At 39.3% G+C, this 22626-nt stretch overlaps 1 protein-coding gene across 1 annotated transcript; it reads right to left on the reverse strand.

Moving 5' to 3' along the window:
- Positions 1 to 2845: 2845 nt before the first annotated feature.
- fgf8b (fibroblast growth factor 8 b) lies at positions 2846 to 13064 on the reverse strand. Its single transcript, XM_036538588.1, has 5 exons — positions 12788 to 13064; positions 12656 to 12692; positions 11856 to 12036; positions 7547 to 7653; positions 2846 to 3170 (listed from the first exon to the last, which is right to left on the reverse strand). Exons 1-5 carry the CDS (start codon positions 12817 to 12819, stop codon positions 2895 to 2897), a joined length of 633 nt encoding a protein of 210 aa, XP_036394481.1. The 5' UTR covers positions 12820 to 13064; the 3' UTR covers positions 2846 to 2894.
- Positions 13065 to 22626: the final 9562 nt, after the last annotated feature.

Here is a 22626-nt window from a genome sequence, read left to right on the forward strand (position 1 = left end):
AGGCACTTGTCCTGAAATGACAAACAAGTGCAGTGGTCACATGAAAATAAGAACTCTATGTGTGTAAAAAATCATTCTTTGATGTTCGTCAAATGTTGAGACAAGTCAAAACTTTATCGGCCGATGCACAAATAACCCTGGCACGTGTCCAGATTGATCAATAAGTCTGTGTTTGTCATCACAGTCACAGCACACACACACATACACACACACACACACACACACACACACACGTATGGTGTTTGTGAAACATGTATAAGCCAGTCTCGCACCCTTCCTATCTGATCTCAACATTACTCCCCTGAGAGGTTAATGACTTCAGCCGAAGATATTTGCTATGCCCACTCTGGCTCCTGGGGAAGCTGTTTACAAACACCAGCCCTCCTTGGAAAAATACAGGGCTTGAGCAGATTAAGGTAAGTAAAATGTTTGAGGTGAAAGACAAACACTTACCTGCCTTTGCAAAAATAGTACATCTAAGGGACAGTTCTGTCAAGCAGCTTTGTCTGTCAGAAATGGAAGCCTGACGTAACTACTCTCTCCTTGAAGAAGTGTAGCCACCACTCCATGTGACTAGGGAAACTGCAAAATACTTATAGAATATTATTTTATGAATCTCTCGGCTAAATTGTAAAGAAGTTTGTCAGGTAACAGATAGAAGGAAATGGTTTCCGGGCGCACAAACCTCTTGCTTTTCACCATATATAAAATATAATTATGAGCCATACAAATAAAGAGAAGATGCATTGGAGCGTATTGTTTTCCAACAAATTGGTACATGTTGTATATTCCAATGGGAAGCAATTTGCAGCATTTAGGGGAAATCAGGTAATAAATAGGCAGGAACTGATTTCTTGCATGGCTATGTACAGTATGTTGGCCATACATAGCCGCCACACATAAGCTCACATATCAAAATGCTGTCACATTATGCACCTGCAAGCTGAATTAGAATATTAAGTAATGGATCAGAAAAATAGATTCCGTTCAAATTAACATATAATTGCCAAGTCATGTGTCTGTCATATGACTATCAAATGGAATTATGACATACCCAGCTGGCAATTCAGAATATTATATTAAATCAATGGTGTACAATTTAAAAATTTAAAGGTTAGGGAAGTGTCACAACAGGATGAATGTCCATGCGCACCTTACTGTATATTTGCCATGAGCACAATGGCTACCACACCATGTGATGGCATGAAAAGGACCTTTAAAGGTGATGTGGATTTGGGTGTAATGGTTGCTTGATAACTACAGCATGCTTACATTACTTAAGTTAAAGCATGCCATATCAATATCTTTTGTTACTGCACATCATTATACTTAGACCTTAGAGATACATACCGTATTTCAGAGGTTTGGTGGAAAATGAGAGGAAATGATCTTTCTTATGAATATTTGTTATATACTTAACTATTTCACAAATGGTACACCTTCTGTATCAAGCTCCACTTCAACATGCTCTTTGGTGAATGCAGAGCATTATGTTCTTACCAAACTCAAGGCCAATACTGTATCGAAACTACTGAAATTGGATTCTGGATTCTGAAAAGTTGAGAAGCAGGTGCACAAATTACCTTTCCCTCTCCTGAAAGAGTACATAATCTGCTGCCAAACACATGGCGAAAAGAACTTGATCCATGGAGCAACTTTGCGCAAATAGTTGCTGCACACTACTTACCACTACCGGATTCTGCTGTTTTATTACATTCCTGTTGGTTCTTTGCAAGTTGAACCCTACATACCTTTGAGTCTACAACAACCAATACAAATGATACTAAGTCATGGTCCTAAACTTGATTTTCTAATGCACTTTAATACATATTTTAAATAAATACTTCCATCATTAAAATTATTTTATACATCCTCTAATAAAAATATACATGTGTATGTGAATAAAAAAAAACAGAAATGCAAGTAAAACAAAAACAAAAAACAAAACTTCCTACATGTCAAACCAAACATTTACACCTCCATTTGACATTTAAAACAACAGTGAGAAATCCATGAAAATCAACAAGTAGCTGCCATTGTTTGTATATAATCAAAGCTGTGCTTGATCAAGGGCTTTGATCAATCTAGCCACAATGCACTTTGCCCTCTGATTTCCAAATGTACAATTTCCATTACAAAGAATCAATTTGATGGTAGTGGTTATGGAACCGGGCTTGTAACCCAAAGAATAGCAATTTCATTACATCAGGGAATTGTTTCAGTCATTCTTAAGCAGTATAAATGTAACAAGTAATCAAGTAAAATATGACAGGCAGGAACATAGAACGCTCAGAACATGGATGTCCGTTAATCAAATACATAATAATCACTTCACTGAACCACTGAACAACGGTTATGTATGAAATAACAAAATGCAACAACCGCTTCAGTTTTTACAAAGTGCACTGTGGTTAGAGCGAACACATCCCTAAGTTGTCTACTGAACCATAAACCATATGTACTGCAGAGTTTTCTCAGAAATGAGCAGCTCCCTCTTGCTACCTGTATGTGGAATGGTTGTACACACCTGAATGCAGCGCTTTGTGCTATCAGTGCAGTCTCCCAGGTCCTTCAAGTGTCTTTGAGCAGCAGATGTGGTGCAGCATATCATTCTCAGCCATCAACAAAAAAGCAAGACAAAAAGCCCCCATGCTACGAAATGTCATCACTCGCGCCTACCGAGTCATGTACGCGAAAAACTTTATAAAAGTCAGCCTTTTCGGTCACAAGTACAAAAATAGACTTTTCATATATTTTTATTTCTGAATTATAAACAACTAGATATCAGGTATATTCATTTTCCAGTATAAAATATTACAAGAGGTCTTTAAGAGGAGTGGGGCCATTGGCTGTTTTTGTTGGCTGCGCTTCCCGTTTTCCACTGCTGTCCTTCCTCAGCGCTCTCCTGAATGGCGGATGTGTTTGGTCCTTCTGTTGAAAGGATAATTGATGAAATCGAAGGGCCGCTGCTCGGCGATGCGGTGTCCTCCGGGCAGCCGCTTCATGAAGTGGACCTCCCGCTGGTGCTGGCGCGTCCTGGAGCCTTTCCTCGGCCGGCCCTTGCGTGTGAAGGCCATGTACCATCCCTCATACTTGGCATTTTGTAGCGCCGTGTAGTTATTCTCCAGGACGATCTCGGTAAAGATGCAGTCTCTCCCCTGGCCGTTTCTCTGTAGGGGAGAGGCAGGATTTCAAATTTGGCCCTAAAGGTACTAACAGCAATAATGGCATTTATGGATTGGAAATATCAAACCTTTTGAGAGGAACTGGCAAGTGGCTGCTGCCAGTTGACATAAAGAGATATGCCCCATTAGAATCAAACATATGCAGAACACATCATACTCAAAAGATCAAGAGAAAGGGAAATGACTGCAATAACCAATTACTTTGGCTTCTGTTTTGCAAGAAGTGCAAATCCTCCCTCCGAGATAAATCATCCCTTGGAATGTGATTTTTTTTTAGAGGAAAACTGACATGCTATTAAAGACATGTGTGATGTAGGATGCCTTGTATGATGCCACACTAACAATTAGGAACAATCTACCCGAAGCATCAATCACAGCCGTTCCATTGACAGCTATTTATTTTAACCATGACTTTGGAGATTACTTTTTGTTATAATTTATATGTATATATGTCACACTCACAGATATAATAATGCAAACAACAGGGCAATCTACAGCAAAAGAGAAGTAGCAAAGTAGGTCCAATGATGACCAATACTGGTAAGTCTTGAAAGTCTAATTATTGGGCAATTTTTGGTAAGGCAACATATTGGGCAAGCCTTGTTTATAGTCATAAACATGTGCTTGATATATACTGGAACAAACAAATTGGAGTTAACCTAGAGGCAATTTACATATGACATCATTAAAAGGCTGTAGTGTTGAGGTAAATACAACTGGATTTGCACATGTATATTTTTCACAGTATGACAATCATTTATTTGCTTATGGTAGTCATCTTATATTTCATACAATATCAATGAAGCATTAACTTGCATAGCTGAATGCCATGCTTATAGGCACAACAAAAGTGTTACACACAGAATTCACACCTTGGAAACACAGACTCCATTTCCCACACTACTATGAAATACTGCTGCTCTTAAAACACTACCACCAATAACACAAAGCCCTTCTGTCAATCAAATGACACTGTCAACAGAGATACATGGATTCAGTTTCAACAGGACTATCACAATACTGATGTTCATAATATTTACAGATCCAAGCACCAATACCACCCCGTCAGCAGCAACTTAACTGAACAATGCTTAGCAGCGGTAACTCAGTTTGTCCCAGCCACCTTGGTGTGTGTGTGTTCATATCAGCTACAGATACATTCATGCAGCAGCGGGGACCAGTTGTTTTCAGCCATTGGCACGGCATTACACAACATCATTTTTTCAGACTCCATGCAACATACGATACATAGATATTTTACGTTTGCGAGATTTCATTCAGTTTCAGATAAATGACACAAGAAGGAACAACCGCACAGTGCGTAACAGCTGATTGTCACTGTCACATCCTGCTAAAACATACGTCACGTAACTGTTTTAACACGCCGAACCGAGAGGGCAAACATGACCCCAATCCATTTAACAAACCGGCATGTTAAAAATAACCCTTGCGCTCAGTAAGTAAAACACACATCTTGTCCGAAGTAAAAATATATCGCATGCATGCTGTGCTGGGCTGCCGAGATGACACATGCAGTAGGACCAGGTTCCCAGGCAGATGGTCTACCTGGCAGGATGCTGGGAAGGTGGAGGCAGCGATCACGCCCCTGTTTATTACCATACGCAGCAAGAGAGAAACACAAATCTACCCTTGGATCAGGAGTGCCCGACAAAAATCAATGGGAAAGGAATCAATGCATATACTCCATCACCCTTTAAACAGCCCAGAGGGGTATGGTAAGCCTCTATATGGAACTCATACACTACAAAGGCAAAAGGAGATGAGAGAGTATTTTGTACTCTGTATTCTGGAGTATTGCTCGCTTTTTAAAAAGTATTTCATTATGTTACTCTCTGATCTTCAGTTCAATTATTCTATGATTTGGAAAACAAAAATGTTTAAAATTTGGCAGAAAACTCAGTTAAAATCTACATTAAGTACCACTTGGTGTATATAATCCCTCCATAATGCTCCATAGTGCTTTATTCATTGATATTCTTAATTCCTAATGCCTGCATATTGTCACCACTGATGCCACTCAACTGTGATTAGCAACACCTGTCGCAATAAGGAAAACATTACCGAACTAAGACCTAAGGAGTGGTTATGTACATGAAAGGATAAGAGAGGGTTGCAGGATGTCAAACAGCTGGTCAATTAATTCTCAGGGATTAAAAAATTCATCATTTTTATTTATTCTGACACCAATGTTTCACTTACAAATCTCCTCCCTCAATGCACCAGAGAGCTGATGAATCTCCCATTAAGGCCAAGGCTACATGCAGCAACAAAAATTTGTCATTTTTTTGGTTACAATTTTTCACGTTCTCACTTGGCTGCAAAACTAGCTGTAGGTGAATCTGATAGAGGCACTAGGACCATGCAGACAAATCCATGCTGGGGTTCTACAAGCCTCCTAACTCCTGGTGAGTTGTTCATCAAGCTGTATAGTCATAGAGCATATGGTATGTAGGATGATGTACTTGGATGGAGTTAAAAATGTGGAACTCTCCAGGTAGTTGGCTATCAGGCCCAGGAACTTTTCACTGTAAATATGATACAATGACAGCTTGCCACATGGATCTATACTTTAACTTACAAAAATTGTCTTGTAATACCTTCAATGCTGTTGTTTACATGTGCAAATTTTCAGCATCAGCAGTTGATATTTTCATAAATTGAAAATCATGACATTTATCCGTTACCAGTAAACTATTCCCAATGATATCTCTCCCTCTCACACACTCTCTCTCTCTCTCTGAGTGTTTTGTTGATTTCATAAGGAAATGCTGACTCAGTTGTCACACATACTATATGCATACTATACATGCTATATAAACAGAGAGAAAATGTTCACGCAGTTGGGATAGGTTCTTAAGACACATTTTATCACATACACATTTTCCTAGCAATGGGCAACATTTTGTACATTTCCGTATTGATTCCTCTTCCGATCACTTCTTTAACTATGACAAAACCAGCAAATGTCTCAGGGAATGTTCTCTGCCACTGAAATGACAGGCCACAAATTCTCAACGATCAAACTTTGAGCTCTGGGGTTGGGGGGAAAAGTTGCAGCCCCTGTTTCCGTGCTATGCATCACTGCACAAACATAGGGCCTACAAAAATAAACTGGACAGGAACACTGAATATCAAATATAATTTCTAAACCTCTTATTTACTTTTGCTTTATTTCTCATCTCCCCAATCTTTATATCAAAAAGGTTGCTTAGATGTCTCTAAGACGTTTGTGTCACTGTCATAACACACATAAAAATGCCATAAAAATTAATGCAAACCACAATAAAAAGTAATGCAAACCATAATTGGACTAATAACTATTCATTAACATTACAAACAAAGACAAAATTCAAAAGAACACAATGACCCACACAATGAGTGAGGTTTCTAAATGAGAGGTACAAAACATAATTCTGACAAGTAGGGTTCTGCATGTGATATCACAAAAATAAATGGATGAAACTGTTCAGTTGCTGCTTAATATCAACTGCTTAATCAGTTGTTTTGATGTCTATCTAAGATGTCAAAATGAGCAAAATAATCTAGGGCTATTCAATGGTTTGGCTGCACAAATGACTACTGTAGCATTATAAAGATTACCTCGACAAGGTAGCTCATCTCAGCTGAACATTGACAACTAAGTTTCATTACTTGTGATACCATTTGTTAAATGCTATATGGTGTTCTTACATAGTCAGATATAATGTATAAGCATTTCTCACATAAGGACTAAAGGACAAGACCAAAAATAATTTCAATTATTATAGAATCAATGATGAAGATCAACAGAAATTTTATTTTGACATATTCTAAAAGTTTTCATGTGTGGCTCCTTCATGTGATTCAGGAGATTATCTTTGTTGGAATTATGAGATGAGAAAGCAAAAATAGGAGATGGAAAAGCAGAAACTAGATGAGACAGATAACAAAGAATGTTTTACAAAAGTAAAAAAATTCTGGCAGCTAATGTTATTATTCTTAATTGTTGTTATTAGAAAGTTTCTACTCTGGCGTACACTTTGCGTTTTTTAGTTATTTGGGAAAAATATGACGAAATAGGTGTTTTCTATGCTGACAATGACCAGAATGCAGCCTTGTGGGAAAACCATGTGACTGAGACCGTGAGTATTGAGACCCAAACCCAGACTGAGTTTGTATGGTCTTGAGAGGTTCAAGATGACATAAACTAGACTTGATCTCTGATGCACACTTTGCAGTCAGTGGCAAAGCTCACAACACTGCCATCCAGCGTGGATGCCACGTTTAAGTGACATCACTGCAGTCCCCTGTTAGCCCACAAGTAAGTGTCATAACAGTAATAAAATGAAACTTGCTTTTACCTTGCCAATCAGTTTCCCTTTGTTGTTCATGCAGACGTAGTATCCGCTCTCTGCTCCCTTAATCCGAACCCGACTTCCAAATGTATCCGTCTCCACTATGAGTTTGGCTGTGGAGGGGAAAAACGAATATAAATACAGTATGAACTGATTCAACAGTCATTATTTCTACTTCTACTAAGTGTATATCCTTGGAAAATGCACTTTACTTTGAAAATTGCACTTTTCCTCCCTACTCCTTCACTCTCTGTGTGTCTGTCTCACACACACACACACACACACACACACACAACCTGTAGGGACCATTCATGAGGATTTATGTAAGCTTAAATTCTTGCACAATGATAAAAACATGTGTACCTCAAATCTTTGAAATGAAAGAAGACATCCTGGAAGGGCTATAAACTTCTTTATATTTCTACATTCATTTCACACATAAGATTTACACACATCTTTATTTCAGATTACATACGGAAAGTGAACAAAAGCAGCAGATGTTTTATTAAAGTTGGCATTGTTATAAAACAATCTAAAGGATACACAAAATTAAAGGCCAACAGGTATTTGTCTCAACACATCTAAAAACCAAAACAGTTAGTGAATTGGTATAAGCGACTGAAATCCAGAATCTAAACCTGATTGTTAACAGGCATAGTAGTTGAAAACCTGTAATGCAAATAAACGTCCACATTTCAGTTACAACAAAATTAACATGTTACCCATTCTCAAAAATGTCACCATGTTACGACATAATGTGCCTTTTGATTCAATGGTTATCACTGAGCAGTCACCGAGAAGTGAGAAGATATCACTGAGATCTGCCACTCAGATAGTGGAATGAAATGAGCCAACAACAAGGCGCTAACGAAGACTTCAGCCAGCACAAACACAGAGCAGTCGCTGCTCTACAACCTGTGCTTTTGGCCAGCACTGAGTGTTGCAGAGAGAGGGGCCTGATTTCCACTGACCCACCTTTTTTGATTTCAAACTAGTCAGCTAATCTAGTTTACCATCACATTTCCAACTTTAGCTAGCTAATAAGATGTTTTATTCTATGTTTTATTATATATACATTTATACATTTATTCATTTAGCAGGCGCTTTTATCCAAAGCGACGTACAAAAGTGCATATAGTGGGCAAACAACAGATATGTTTAAGTAGCAAATTTTGTGCATTTAAATGATAACTACATGAATAAAAATATACAGTCGCTACATCAATGCCTATCTCTTAAACTGAACACACAAAAAACATAGCTAGCTAAATATCGAATGCAGTTAGCTTGGTGATAACCTGGATCATCAAAAATGCTGGCTTGTTGTTCCACTGTTGTGTGGTGCTTCTTTTTTTCCAGCTTTCCTGCTACTCAGAGCATTGTAGGTTCTTCCTGTTCCAAAACAGGAATTGTGGTAAACAAACCTTAGTTCTCTGACAGCAGTTTAGACACCTTGAATGGCCTATGCCAATACAGTATAGAGTGACCTGGACCATGGAGTCTCACCTGCTGGTGAAATGCTTCTGACCCAGAACGTCTACAGAGTTAATCTTTTCTGATACCATCATCAATGGCCTACATCACATTTTGTTCGACACAAATGAGCTAGGTTTTCCGCTACACTTGAGAAGCTGCTCGCTAGTTTTGATGAAGGAAAGAACCCTGATGCCGGCACTTGCTCAGTATGCATTTCACATAATTACAAAAGGTGTTACTAAAACATACACTCCTTACAGAAATTTATTTGCACCTGACATCCCGTAAGGTCTATGGGTATCTGTGCTACCCTAAATCATGCCGTGGAGGTACAGTATTAGAATGATTTCAGATTGAGAAAAATCAATTATTTGTTCGAAATTGTCTGTATGCTGCTTGAAAACTCCCTCTTTGGGGACAATGTATTTATTTTATGGTCACAATGTTCCTTATACAACTGAAAAAATGCTTATTGTCACTTTATCCCTTGATACAGCAAAATTTACAAACTTACTTTATCAGTTGAAAAGTCCCTCAGTCATAGAGACAAAGAATAAATGAAGACTAATGATTTATGACTAAGGAGCTACCATGAAAAGTGTCCCAGTGATGTGCAAAAGCTTGTTTCAAATTTGAATATGAGCCCATCCAAATCAAACAGGTATATTGTGCTCGGGATTTTACATTAGTATAAAGAATAACTGACCATACAAAACTCTTCACTACATGCTATCAGTCATTGATACGTATAATAACACAGTTATGAGACATAAATGAACTACTGAAGAATGACTCCCAGACAGGGAAAGGATTCCAACTGCCATGCACTGTTATCATTCTTAGCATGGGCTTACATACTGTTCAGTGTCTGTTGCTAGGAAAAATAGTTATAGAGAATCATACATAAAGTGTATGTCTGGTGGTTGGAGTGTTTCTAGACATTTTTATCCAACAATTGGCAGGGAATAGGGAAAACTATTCAGGAAATGTTCGGGAGGTTGAAGTAAGATGAGTTCTAATCGCTGTCCCAGACATAGAGGTTTCTCTTGAGAATCACACTTTGAACCATATAGAATTCATTACATTTGTATTTCTTTCCTGGAGTATGCGCCCCACTACCAAAAAAAAAAAAAAAACTTCCCAGCATACTAACATGCCAACATGCCACTATAAATGCTTTTACAATGGCTTTGATATTAGATGGCTTCAGTAACAAGGCTCACAAAAGTCCCCTTCCCGCTACATACAGTGCTCTCCATCATATTTATTCCTCCCCTGGATTATACAAGACTTAAAACATGATACCTCAGAAAAAATAAGGTATGATATCATTTTGTAACATAAAAATGTTAAACTTTAGTCTGAATAGAACTGCACACAACAATATCATACTGGCCAGAAAATATGAGGTTCATGCTCCTGTAGATTTGTTTTGTCAATCATAGATGCATAGATTTCACTGACAAGAAGCTTCCTGGAGTGATTTACTGTATGAGGTTTTTTCACTTCTATAGGGGGATTTTTGATTCATTACAACATGCAGAATTTCTCTAGGTCATTCGGGTCTTTTGGTTTTCATTTGTGAACTGCCCTCTTGAGCTCAACCACAACTGTTCGATTAGACTGAGTGCTGGAGATTGAAATGCCCATCTGAAAACATTTATTTTGTACTCAGTTAACCATTTCTTTGTAGATGTAGATGAATGTTTTGGATCATTATCAAGCTGGAATGTCCTTTTTAGCCAAGCTTGAGCTTCTTGGCAGAGGGAACCAGGCTTTTGGCCAAAATGTCCTGGTACACGTTAGAATTCGCCACTCTCCCTATCTTAACAAAGACTCCAGGACATATATGCGAAAAACTCCAAAACATAATCAACCCCCTTCTCTGTATTTCTCAATGGACATGAGCTCTTTCTCAGCATAAGCTTCACCATTTCCACGCCAAACATAATGGTAATAGTCATGCTTCCAACTGTCATTCAGATGACAAATTTGACTTGTCTCTTTTTGTGGTTTTCCTCCAGAAGTGCTTTCCTCTTTGCAATGCAGCTCTGAATGCTGCATTCATACCAATGATTTTGAATGTAGTTTTTGGTCCCCAAAGGCCATTTTTTAAGATATCAAACTGTTGCCTTTGGATTTAAGGTTGCTTCCCAAACCACGTGTCTTGCTGACCAGGGTGGCAACATACACTTCTGTCCTCTTCCTGGCAGGGGTGCTACTGTACCAGTAGCTTAAATTTGAATAATCACAGACACAAAAGTGGAAAATTCTTTTACAGCTATCCCTAAACTTATGGAAGTCAATGACCATTTGCCTGAAGTCTTCAGAGAGCTCCCTTAACTGTGGTGATGCATGTAACTGATTCATTTCTTCTCAGTGTTAATTCCTTTTATACCACAGGTAAACAGACACCTTCAAAGGCCTATTTACAGTTCCAGAAGCTTCCAGTGAACATCCCAAAAGCATAATGTTAGCATAGAGTAGATGTATTTTTGTTAGATTTTATTTTCAAGATTACATTTAGGTGTGAGTAAATGCTATTTATTAGGAATGATCAGAGGTGTGAATAAATATGGAGAGAACTGTATACAAACACATACACAGACACACACACACACACACACACAAATGCTTATTTGTCATCATGATGTATAATTTCTGCATCTTTCCTCATATACCCATTTCACTTCACTATTGTTGCAAAAGCACATTCAATACCGTTCATGGATCTGCTAAGAATGATTCCTCTATCAGCTATGAAAAGTAATCTTTCTTATCTAACATGCAATGCGAGCGTGTACGTTTGATTTAAAAAAGAAAAACACACTATTCTTACCATGCGCGTCTCCGTCTTCCGCCATAGCGTTTATGTTCTTGTTTCCGAGAACTTGCACATGCTTGCCACTCGTTCGGCTGTAGAGCTGGTACATCCGAATAACCTTACGGCTCACCCGGTCAGTGACCTTGCTATGCTCACTCACGTGCTGCGTAAAATTAGGCGGGGACTGAAGAGTTACCTGTCAGAAAAGAAATACATGAAAAAAAATGAGCCACTGCTTACTTTTACATTCATATTTACAAATAACTTCATCATTTATATGAAAGGTGGAGGTGGGGTTTGTCATGTGGATTACAAATCTTCATGATGTTTAATTCTGCTTAAAGCTGCAAAGGGAGTGATTGAAGCACTGGGCTTCTCATTAATGTGTTATGTCATTTTTTCAGATGCATGTCCGACTTAGCATCTTCCACCACAGAACAACATTATGAGAAATGCCCTGCAGTGGACTGTGCCGACGGCTGCGCGTGCACTGCACTAATCTTTACTCGTGCCAACGGTGACATCCACCTGATACGTTTCACCACAACTGCTGTCTTTCACTAATCATTGACATATTCATTTCCAATTCAGTCTACGTGTAAGCAAATTGCTTGAATGAATAATTGCCAACTTCATAGGTGGCCGGTTTGTTCTTTAGTTGCAAGGTGAGTTTACAGTAGCCAAAAAGTGAATGTATGCATTACTTTCTTCTCTTTGCAAATGCGTAGTACTACTTGATCGCTCTACCTCCCATTACATTATAAAGAATACTTACAGCCTACTTGAAAACGCATTTCAAAGGGGCGAACACGTACCTGAGCATAGAAGCAAAACGCAAAAAAGTGGAGGAACCTGAAAGAGACAACATTAATTTATCGTCATACCACACAGGTACACATATTTATTATAAATGTTACCGTTGAGAGTTTTAAAGCACATTCACTTACAGACAGCTTAATCTTGGTGGCATTGGCATCATTTTGAAGCTTTAAAACTGGGGCCGATTCTCCTTTTAGACAAATTATTCCTCATGAATTCAGTTGTACCTATGGATAAGATTCTTCTGGAAATATAGCCTCGTTTTCTTCCGGATAAGAACTTCACTTCGGCTCACTTGGTTCAAATGAGGTGTTATAAAAACCAAAATAAGAAAAAATAGAACCGAATCAAATAGATGCCAGAAAACATTCATCAAGCTAATTCTTTTCAACACAACTTTTCAAAAAAAAAAATCCGTATTATTTGTAATATGTTGCAAGACATCCGATATTATATGTCCTCATGGGAGAGCAGTTTTATCATGCGATGACAGAAAACGGCGACACTCATTCCTAATGACGGTTGTCCGCTCTTTCATGCTTCCACAACAATTACTTTTTAAATTCACAGAAAGTGGAATAAACGCTTCTAGCATACCAAAGAAACTATGACTCTGATATAAGCATTTAATGAAAAAGAAACACGGGGGACATAAAAATCTACTATAATCCGATATCCACAGTCGGTCGTAGTTGAATACTTGCTCCGCACCATGCGAGTGTATGCGACATAGGCAGTTGTTAGCCTGTATTTGCAGTTCCGGTTGAATAAAAATCCCTTCAGCAGCGACAGACACTTTATTAATCGGCGAGGACACTGTGATGGATTTCCTTAAGTCGGTCACAGGGCGCTGAAATCTGCATCCATTGTGGTGATAGCATTTGGTGATGTTGTGCGAATGAGCGGTGGTGTCAGACTGCCCGGTGTAGCCCCTATCCCCTCCTCTACTCCCTTTCCCAGTCTCCAGTGTCAACCCCCTATACACACCAACATCTTTGGTTAAAACAGAAGGAAAGTCCTCAAGGAGCAAGCAGAGGATCCCTCTCCCCACCCTCAAAACTCTCTTCACCTGAGGAAAACGCTTGCCCCGTCGCAGGAGGGGCTTCCAAAAAAACGCGTAATGACACCTCCGCTGGAGAAGTGTGAAGATTAGGTAAACATCAAACAAGCGAGCGAAATTAAGAGTGAATTCAAGTAGCTGGAGTTACCCAAGACACACAGTAGGACAGAAAAACTCGTCCGTTCCACAAATAAAAATATTCCGCAAATGCCAGGACTTGGTAAGGCACGTGCGTAACATACCGTTGCTAAACAAAAATTTAATTGAATGATTTTGTGTGCATTATAGTCTCTACAGTGTAGTGTAGGTATTTTACAGTACAGATGTGTCCCGACACCTTTAGTTAAATAAATAAGTAACAGATTGGAAATTTTACACTGAAATCCAAACGTGCACAGTTCGCAAAGAGAATCCAGGCCTTAAGTGTACTTTACCATTTATTTTCAGTATTTTTTTTTGGCCAATATTTAGGCTAAACGTTTCAACCCACATTTTACAAAAAACAGCAATTGATCGACACATGTTTTATCTGTTTCTTACCTGACATAATTCATATATATATAGCAACTATATATATATAGTAAACATTTATGTAAATATGGGGCCCATGCAAATAAGGTCTGCCTATCTAGCATACATTGGCCTTGGGGCATAGATATGGGTGGGGAGAATGACTGTGGGTGTGGTTAACATCTCTGCTGTCATGATTTGTAGCAGTGGTCTATGGGTTTCCATATGATAATGTCCTGCATACCATCAGCAAAGGGTCTGGTGGCTTACATATTTCACAAGGATTCAGGCTTGTCCTTTTTGGTGTAAAAACCTGATCCATGGGACTATCCATATCCACTGCAGGTTGATAAAAGTGAAATGCACTCAGCATTGTGAGGTCAGTATAGGGGACACAGATGCAAACAACTGCATCCCTTGGAGGTCTGACTCACTCTGATGACAATTCACTTTACTGGCTATAGTTCAATAGTAAGAAATAAGAAACATAAATTTCCCATTGTATTGATCAGTGAATGCCATAAGAATACAAAGGGAAAGGGTTTATCAATTTCCTCATCTTTTGTTCTATCACATTTAAATACTCATAACAATAACACACTTGTATTAAGGAAAAGAATGGAAAATTGAAAGAAACTGGGTAACAAGGCAAGATGAAGGGAGCTGAATTGCATTATGGGTAGCCAAAAGCAAGCCTGATATACTGGTAATCAACTACATTTCTACCGCATCAGCAGATCAGGTTGAAGGATTACAGATGAGCAATATAGTTATCCCCTCCACTGCCCATATAAACATATATACGCATACACCTTTCTCTCAATTAATGCAAAGATTGCTGAATATTGGGTTTACAGTTAGAGTATTAGAGCCGTCTACATACAGGTGGACATCAGGAGCAACAGTGTATTTATGATGTGTTAATGTACAACGTTCCTAGACACTGTGGTTTATCCATTTGTGTTTCTTTAGTCTACAGTCAATCAGCTAAACACCTTAAAACTGGATAGCTGTTGAAATAGCCATTGTAATGTCAAAAATGGGGGACACAAGAACAGCTTTGTTTACTGAGACCTCTGGCTAGCCAATACTGTACAAGCCTTCCATGTCATCCAGAACTTTCTCACCTTGTCGTCTCCCTGCCTTCCCATCCACCTGCATCTCAGCTGGCAACTAGCAGCTGCCCATATTGGTTTCAAAGCTGTTCTACTAGCACCACACCCACAGCAGCAATGCTATTACAATCGTCAAGATTCCAATGGTAAAGTTTTTTTTTTTTACTGCAGTAGTCCTGTGATAGTTGCTTTACAGTTGTGAACTATGCTTGTAATCATGTTTTTATTATTCCTGTGGTAGCACATGTTACTGGCATTTCATACTGCATTCTGTGCAAGACACTTGTGTAGAGTTGGTAGCGTTCTGAACATAACAAGGCAGAGTGTCCATTGACCTTTTCTGCCTCTCTTGAAGAATAACTTAGTTATTCTTTTCTGTTTTTGGATCTGTAGGGTTTATTTTGTGAAGATGTGGTCCCATATGGGTAGTTCAGTTTAACCTCAATGTGCTAAAGTCAGCTCATGCTTCACCATGAGTTCATCACTGAGGACCTACGCATGACCCAGGTCAAAGCTGAGCTTCGTATTAACCTTTAGAGCAACTCTCCAGTTGGTCCCTGCCTAAACTATCTTTGTGACTAACTAAAAGAGTTTAATTTAAAATGACATCCCATTTCTCCAATACACTTAAATAAGGGAAGGTGGACTTGTGGGAAACAGGCTCTATGCAAGTCCACACCTTCATGCTTACACTTTTATAAACAGTCCTGAGATTTCATTCCCAAACTTCTTTATTTTGTATCTCTTCTCAGATCTACTGACATTCTGTGAACACCTGCATAGTTCACCAGAGTGAAGGATATGATGAGACAAGACAACAGCTACCCTTTCATGATTTTCATGATTTTTTTTTCACATTGGGAAAGAAGATGGAATCCCACTTTCCAACACATTTTTTTTGTCTCTTGTAAGTGTATTGCCATTAAGTGTAACATTAATGGCAAAACCATGTGTATGAGAATGAGTGAAAATGTTCTATTCTATTTGGAATCATGTTCAAAAAGACATTTAGCATTTGCAATCATTCTCAAAAGGACATTTAGCATAACTAACAGGTGATATTTAAAGTATCTCATTGTGGAATACAGAAAACCTAATGACTCCTTTTATTGATTGCCAAAATCTACATATTGGGATACTGTCGGAGGATTCGGCATTGGTTTACACATTGAACAAATTGTTTTAATAAGTTATTCCAGTTTCCTGCCCTTGTGTGACAAATGACATCCCTTTTGGACAGTGTGAAAAAAGTGAGGCAGATAGAGGATGACTCCTGGGGTATATCCCATGGTGGCCATGATGGATTTTGGCTTGGTGAGAGATGTAGAGAAGGGCAGTAGAGACTGGGCTACCTGCCACTGGACTCAGGGGTTTGCTTTCTCTTCCAACAGCCTTTATACAAGGACACCAACAGAGAGAGGTGGGATAATACAATGAACTGCAGGTAGAGGACAAGGCTTGTTAGTTCTGGTTTTGACATGATGCTGAGGGGCATGTAATCCAAATGATACTAAAAGTGGCCTTGGCAGCATACAGCTTACGGCATACCGTTTTAAGAAAAGTTTCATACCAGTTTCAAGTCTCGATAACTGAAGTGAATATTGGTAATAGAAGAGGCTAGTAAAAGTATATACACTGCAAAAAAACCCTCTTCATAAATGCCACACAGTTTCAAGGGCAACTTCATAGATCTCACTTCTGTCAATATCTTTCTAGCCTAAGAGCAGCAGTTTAAGTGGAAAAAAGCAGGGGTTTGAATCAGTTATGTCTGTCACTGCTGAGAATTTAGGGGGTGAAAATGTACCTTTCTTATTACTACCAGAAGGACACTGTAACAAGCAAATTGAACACCTGGATTGAGTCAGTACCACATTGTGGTAGATCTCATCCTGGAGTGAAGTGTTGCCTGCTTTAGTGGCATGAAGCTTTACACCCAGGAATGGCCCAAAAGATGTCATTTTGTGCCAACAGTGTGGGGAAACAGGCAGCTGACAGAATGGCATTTGAAGGGGAAGTGCAGACAGTTACTAAAGCTAGTTGGGTCATGCTCAGTGACACTGAATCGAAAATGCTAACCTAGTCAAGAAAAAGCGAAATGGAACACAGGCAAATTGATATGATTACATCCGCATAGGAGCGAATTCAGTGGCCAAGACTGTACAGATAATAAGACTGTACAGATAATCAGGGAGTGGCATTAAAGGCCCACAGTTCAAGCTTTGGTGTGTTACATACCTGTATAAATCTGCTCCACGACCTCTCAAACTTCATGCCCTGGTCCTGTGTCCAGTCGTGAAACCCGGGATTGAACTCATTCCAAGCATCGCCCTGTTCTCCATTCATTCGCTCCAGATGCCGCAAAGGTCCGGGCTGGTTTTCGCATTTGACTCCGTTCACACAATGCAATGATATCAGCACGGCGCAAAGACAGCGTCAGTTGGGGCTGTAAAAAACCTTGGCGAGCCGGCGCTTGGTTATTCTTAGAAGAGGAGTGACTGAATGTCTGAAACAGCAAGGAGCAGACTCCATTTACAGAGGTATTATTTCCCAGGACATAAAAATACACGGTGCCATAAGACAGGGGCAGTGGAAAGGTAGACGGCATAGTGAAAGCTATGGGGAGTATGCTCCTAATGTGGGAAGAAAAACAGGGGAAGTGATTCTCAGTGTCACCTATTGGCACACCATACCCTCCAGACTTCTGCGGCTTTTAACCACACCATCACGGCTCTGTCACGTGACTGCATTGATCGAAAGCCCACACATGCCCTTTCACACACGCATAGGATATCAGCCTGTGAAAATGCACTTCACTTCAGAGCCTGCTTGTTTCGAATGTGTAAAAAAAAAAAGTGCGGAAAAAGGTTTTCCTCACTCGAAAATGTGAAAATGTTGATCAAAACATTTCAGAAGGATGGCACGAGCAACACCGCACTCTAGTGCAACGTAGATGCTTAGGGCTCAGCGTAGTGTAATGACTCCGTTTTACAGTGGCTACACTCCCTGGAGTGAATGCAAGTGTGGAGGTCCGCCTTGCCAGAAAGCAGTCCTTTAGCCCATTGGGCCAAGAGCTTGTTTTGGAGAGAGTGCAGCACTAGTAGCAGAGGTTGCAAGTTTGTGACCTTGTCTCCACCCACGCCAGTACGTATATGGGCTGAGCTGGTCAATCAGCAAGGCTGCTGAGCTAGAGAGGAAAGTGTGATGGGGGTCATTTGTCACAGAGTCCATTACAGTGATGTCATCTCCAGGCGTGAGTAAGACATTACAGTCCCCTACCAGAGAACTGAGTCGTTTGGCATAGTGGGATGAACAGTTTTATTGTCTAAGTAAATTGTTATGCCAAGAATATGGAAAAATAATCTTTTTAAAACAGCTCTGCCACTCAATAGCATTGAATTAAATAAGATCGTTACTGAGTGAAAAGTACTAATTAAGATGGATTTTGGAGTAAGATGGGGAAACATTTCAGAGTAAAAGAGATTGGATTGGACTAAAAATACATATAGTAGTACTCTTAATGCAGCTGTAATAAATTGCTTTCTTGGCTGGACTGACAGAATTTGTGAAGGATTTCCCTGTTGTATTACATGGATTAAATCTGTAAGAACAGACTGGAAATCATGCCTGTTAGGTTATATCTAAACTGGGATTTTGAAATTTCAGGTTCAATAAAACAATTAGCTGCATGGTTCATGTTGATAATATATGACTGACATAAGAAGAACATCAGAAGAACTGAAGACAAAATCAGACAACCGGAGCAACTATGGTATGCTTAAATGCATTGTGTCACATTATCAACAACCAATTGATAAATTAGGCCTGATACAGTTTCCTATTTTAATTCTCTAAAAATACAAGATTTATCAATGTACCTTTTTTAACGCAAAACAATGAATATAACCATCACTGTATGAATCAACAACATAATAACATGATAAAACTATCATACAAATCAAAAGAAAGTTTTGATTATGTGCGTTCCTATAGCAAGGCAAAATTTCAAGGGCACTGTTCTTGTGGGGGAGGAAAATCGGGTACAAATTATTTGTCCAAGACTATCCTTTCCCCTCTGACTTCACGATTCCTTGCACTTCATTGCAGTGGTCTTCTGAATGGGGGTGATATACGGTCTTGTAAACACATAGGAAGCAGAAGTGGAAAAGGTTTAACAAAGTCAATAAAAACAGACATCATTCCTGGGATCGGGGTGTATGTACCTCCTGTCCCCTTCTATCTCCATCCTCCCTCCTGTTTTTGCTCTGAGAAACTTGCAGAACAATGCATTTTGCAGCCCTATCTGCTACCCTGTTTAAACCCCCTCTACTTCATCTCGGCCTCACAGGCCACAGAGAAGTGGTCCCTGGTGCTGAGACAGATGTACAGACCAAGGGAGGTAGAGGACCATGAAAAGGATAAGAAGAAAGGCAAAAATTCAAGGGCCCATGGGGAATCTGGCCTCTCTCTCTGTCTCCTCCAACCTCTGAGTTGACTTCATTGAACCTGAGCAAGAGACTGCAGCACCTCTGTCTGACAGATATCACGTTTCAGCCAGGGCTCATACCCCTAATGTCTCTGCACAATATGCTCCCATCTCCTAAAAACTGAGATACTGAAAAAGATGAAAAAGAATAAAAGTGCCCGCAATGCATCTTATCAGCATTGCATAGAAAGGCATTTGTTTTTCATTTACGTCTTTTGGTAATGACAGCAAATTCAAATAAAGCCCCATATCGAGGCAATATGTTGATATTCTGCAACAAGAAAATCTATTAGGGACATCTTCAGTATACTGTCTTGTCTGCAAAGGTACCCGGACATTGGATATCACAACTTTGTGTATACAGGTACATCAAATACTCAAACACTGCAGCCTGAGAATGATAAAACTCTTTCTGGAGTTTCCTTTTTGGAACCAGCATCAGTATTTGTGCAGCATGTCTATGACATGAAAAAGTGGCAATGATTAAACTGCTCATCCTATGGCTCCAGACGAACAAAAGTAATATTATATCTGCCTTCCAAAAAGCTGCCATGTGAAAGACTAAGATAAGTTATGCACCAATATGAAAAATAGTGGAAAAATAAGTAGAATTATGCATATCCTGCACACTAAGATGATGAAACCAAAGTGTATCTGTTTCTACAGCAGCTCAGTTGAACATTATAGCCACAGAGTTATGAAAAACAGAGTATTAATTGCAAAGTTTATCTAGCTTTGGAGTTTGTAAGTAAGTAATTCCTATCTATTCATTTCTAACATCCATATCAAAAGCTTACAGGCAACATGCAGTCAAAGCTACACAGAAAGCCAGTTGGAAGAAATACGGCTAATCTTATACCCATACCTATAGTATCAACAATATTGGTAACGTCTAGGTGACTTGATTGCAACATGCTATAGGAGCGACTATGTAGCAATTATGACATAAGAAAGAGTATCAATAGTATCAAATACACAATTACACAAATATAGTCTTGTAAACTGCTAACTCAAAACCCTTCAGAACTGACAGAAAAAGACTCTTAAACAGAGGACTTTTTTAGTTCCCCATAGATAATGCATATATATGTACATATATGGAGGATAATGTTAACAATAAAAAGCAGTTTTAGACCTCTCCTGTTATGAGCTCAAAAATCTGACAGAGAGGTACAGTACAAGACGCACAATATGGTATGCGCATTTGGGGGGAGGCCTTAGCATTTTTGAATGTCTCTTTCCATATGGGTCTGTGGCAGAATAAGTTGGGATGATTGGAATAGCATATGTTGCAATGCACACATGACATTTTCACCTGGTGAACAAAATATAGATCTCTGCAGTCTCTCCACACTCAACCCATACAGCCGTCAATGGACAACGTGTGAAATGAGCAAGAACAATTAAGTGTTTCTACAAGAATGATTTCAGGATTTGGGTTCAGTATGAAAAACAACCAAAAATAAGAAAATCCAGGTTATGTAAATCATCTTTTGAACAGCATACTAAGATCTAAATCACAGTTAAAACATTCAAAGAGACATCCTTGAGTTTAAGGGATATATTATAAAATGTATAAAGAGTGACCTGTTATGGCACCCCACTCCCCCACCCCTCAAACACACCGCTAGAGATTAAACTTGGAGAGAAAGGACAGTGAGGCAAATAACGAAGGAGGGAAGTAAAGTGAAAAAGCAGAGAGAGGGAGACCAGGTCTAGCTGGAATTTTGGAGGAGAGGGAAAAAGTTGAAAAGAGAAAAACAGGGCGTTGAGAGCTGTTGTGTTTATGTAGTCCCCTTCAAAGGCGAGCTTAATTCTTTTTCCATACTGCCTGCAACAGCACCGGCTGCAGGTTTCGGGCTCTGGTTAGTGCCTCTATCTCCTTAACCCCATACACACCCTAGTCTACATGTGAGTACCGTAATGTGTACCATGTCTGACATTCTTGTCTGCAGTCTAAGAGAGACTGCAGCAGAGTGGCCCCTTTGCAAAATATTAAGATTATATGGAAATATTTCTGATGCCATTTTCCTGTAGCACACAGTATAACACTGTTCAGTCCCTGGCTGCCAGGTTCATATGTGTCTACTTGTTTCAAGTCATGTAATCCCACAATATGAGCAAACCCACATTTGCTTGACTAACCAGAAAGCACAGCAATAAAATACACATTAATGATTGAATAAATGCATATATTAACAAACAAATCAGTACACTGGTAAATAAAAAAAAAAACCTTGTTACAGTGTACAATCAGTCTTGAATGAGAATTGCCATTGGTTTTAGTACGAATTTGTGAACATAATTCAATGGATTAACTTGATTTTAAACACACTGTACTCACAATAACATGACTTTCCTTAGTGCCTCTACAGAGACAGAGATCTACACGTCTGAATACAGTAATGACTGTGTGTTTTCTGCTCATTTGTCCCCTAATTTTTCTGTGATAGCATTTATTCTTGGTTCAGAACTTGTCAATCCCAGCGAATACACTGTGAAATGACATTTAATGAGGAAATAGATGCAAAATCAGACATTTGAACCACAGGCTGATTAAGCGCTTGAACCTAACCCTCCCCAACTGCCCCTGAAACCCAGCTATGTTAGTAGATGATGATGTGGTGTCATTTGCTGCTGCCCCAAGTCCTGACTCTGCTTCATCAGTCTCAAGGCAGCAGTGAAATCCAGCATACAGGTACATGCACGCTGATCCAATGCCCCCAGCAAGCCATTTGGTGTGGCTGATGTTATGATGCTCCCGCAACACTCCAGGACAGCAGGTGGCAGTAGATTTTC

This window comes from Megalops cyprinoides, chromosome 1 (genome assembly GCF_013368585.1).
Source record: "Megalops cyprinoides isolate fMegCyp1 chromosome 1, fMegCyp1.pri, whole genome shotgun sequence".
Classification (NCBI taxonomy): Eukaryota; Metazoa; Chordata; class Actinopteri; order Elopiformes; family Megalopidae; genus Megalops; species Megalops cyprinoides.

Coding starts and splice junctions, on each gene's coding strand:
- fgf8b (XM_036538588.1), bottom strand. CDS start 12,819: ATGATGCCAATGCCACCAAGATTAAGCTGTCT. Junction 12,693..12,787: donor CCACCAAGATTAAGCTGTCT/GTAAGTGAATGT, acceptor TGTCTCTTTCAG/GTTCCTCCACTTTTTTGCGT. Junction 3,171..7,546: donor AAGGGAAACTGATTGGCAAG/GTAAAAGCAAGT, acceptor TCTCCCCTACAG/AGAAACGGCCAGGGGAGAGA.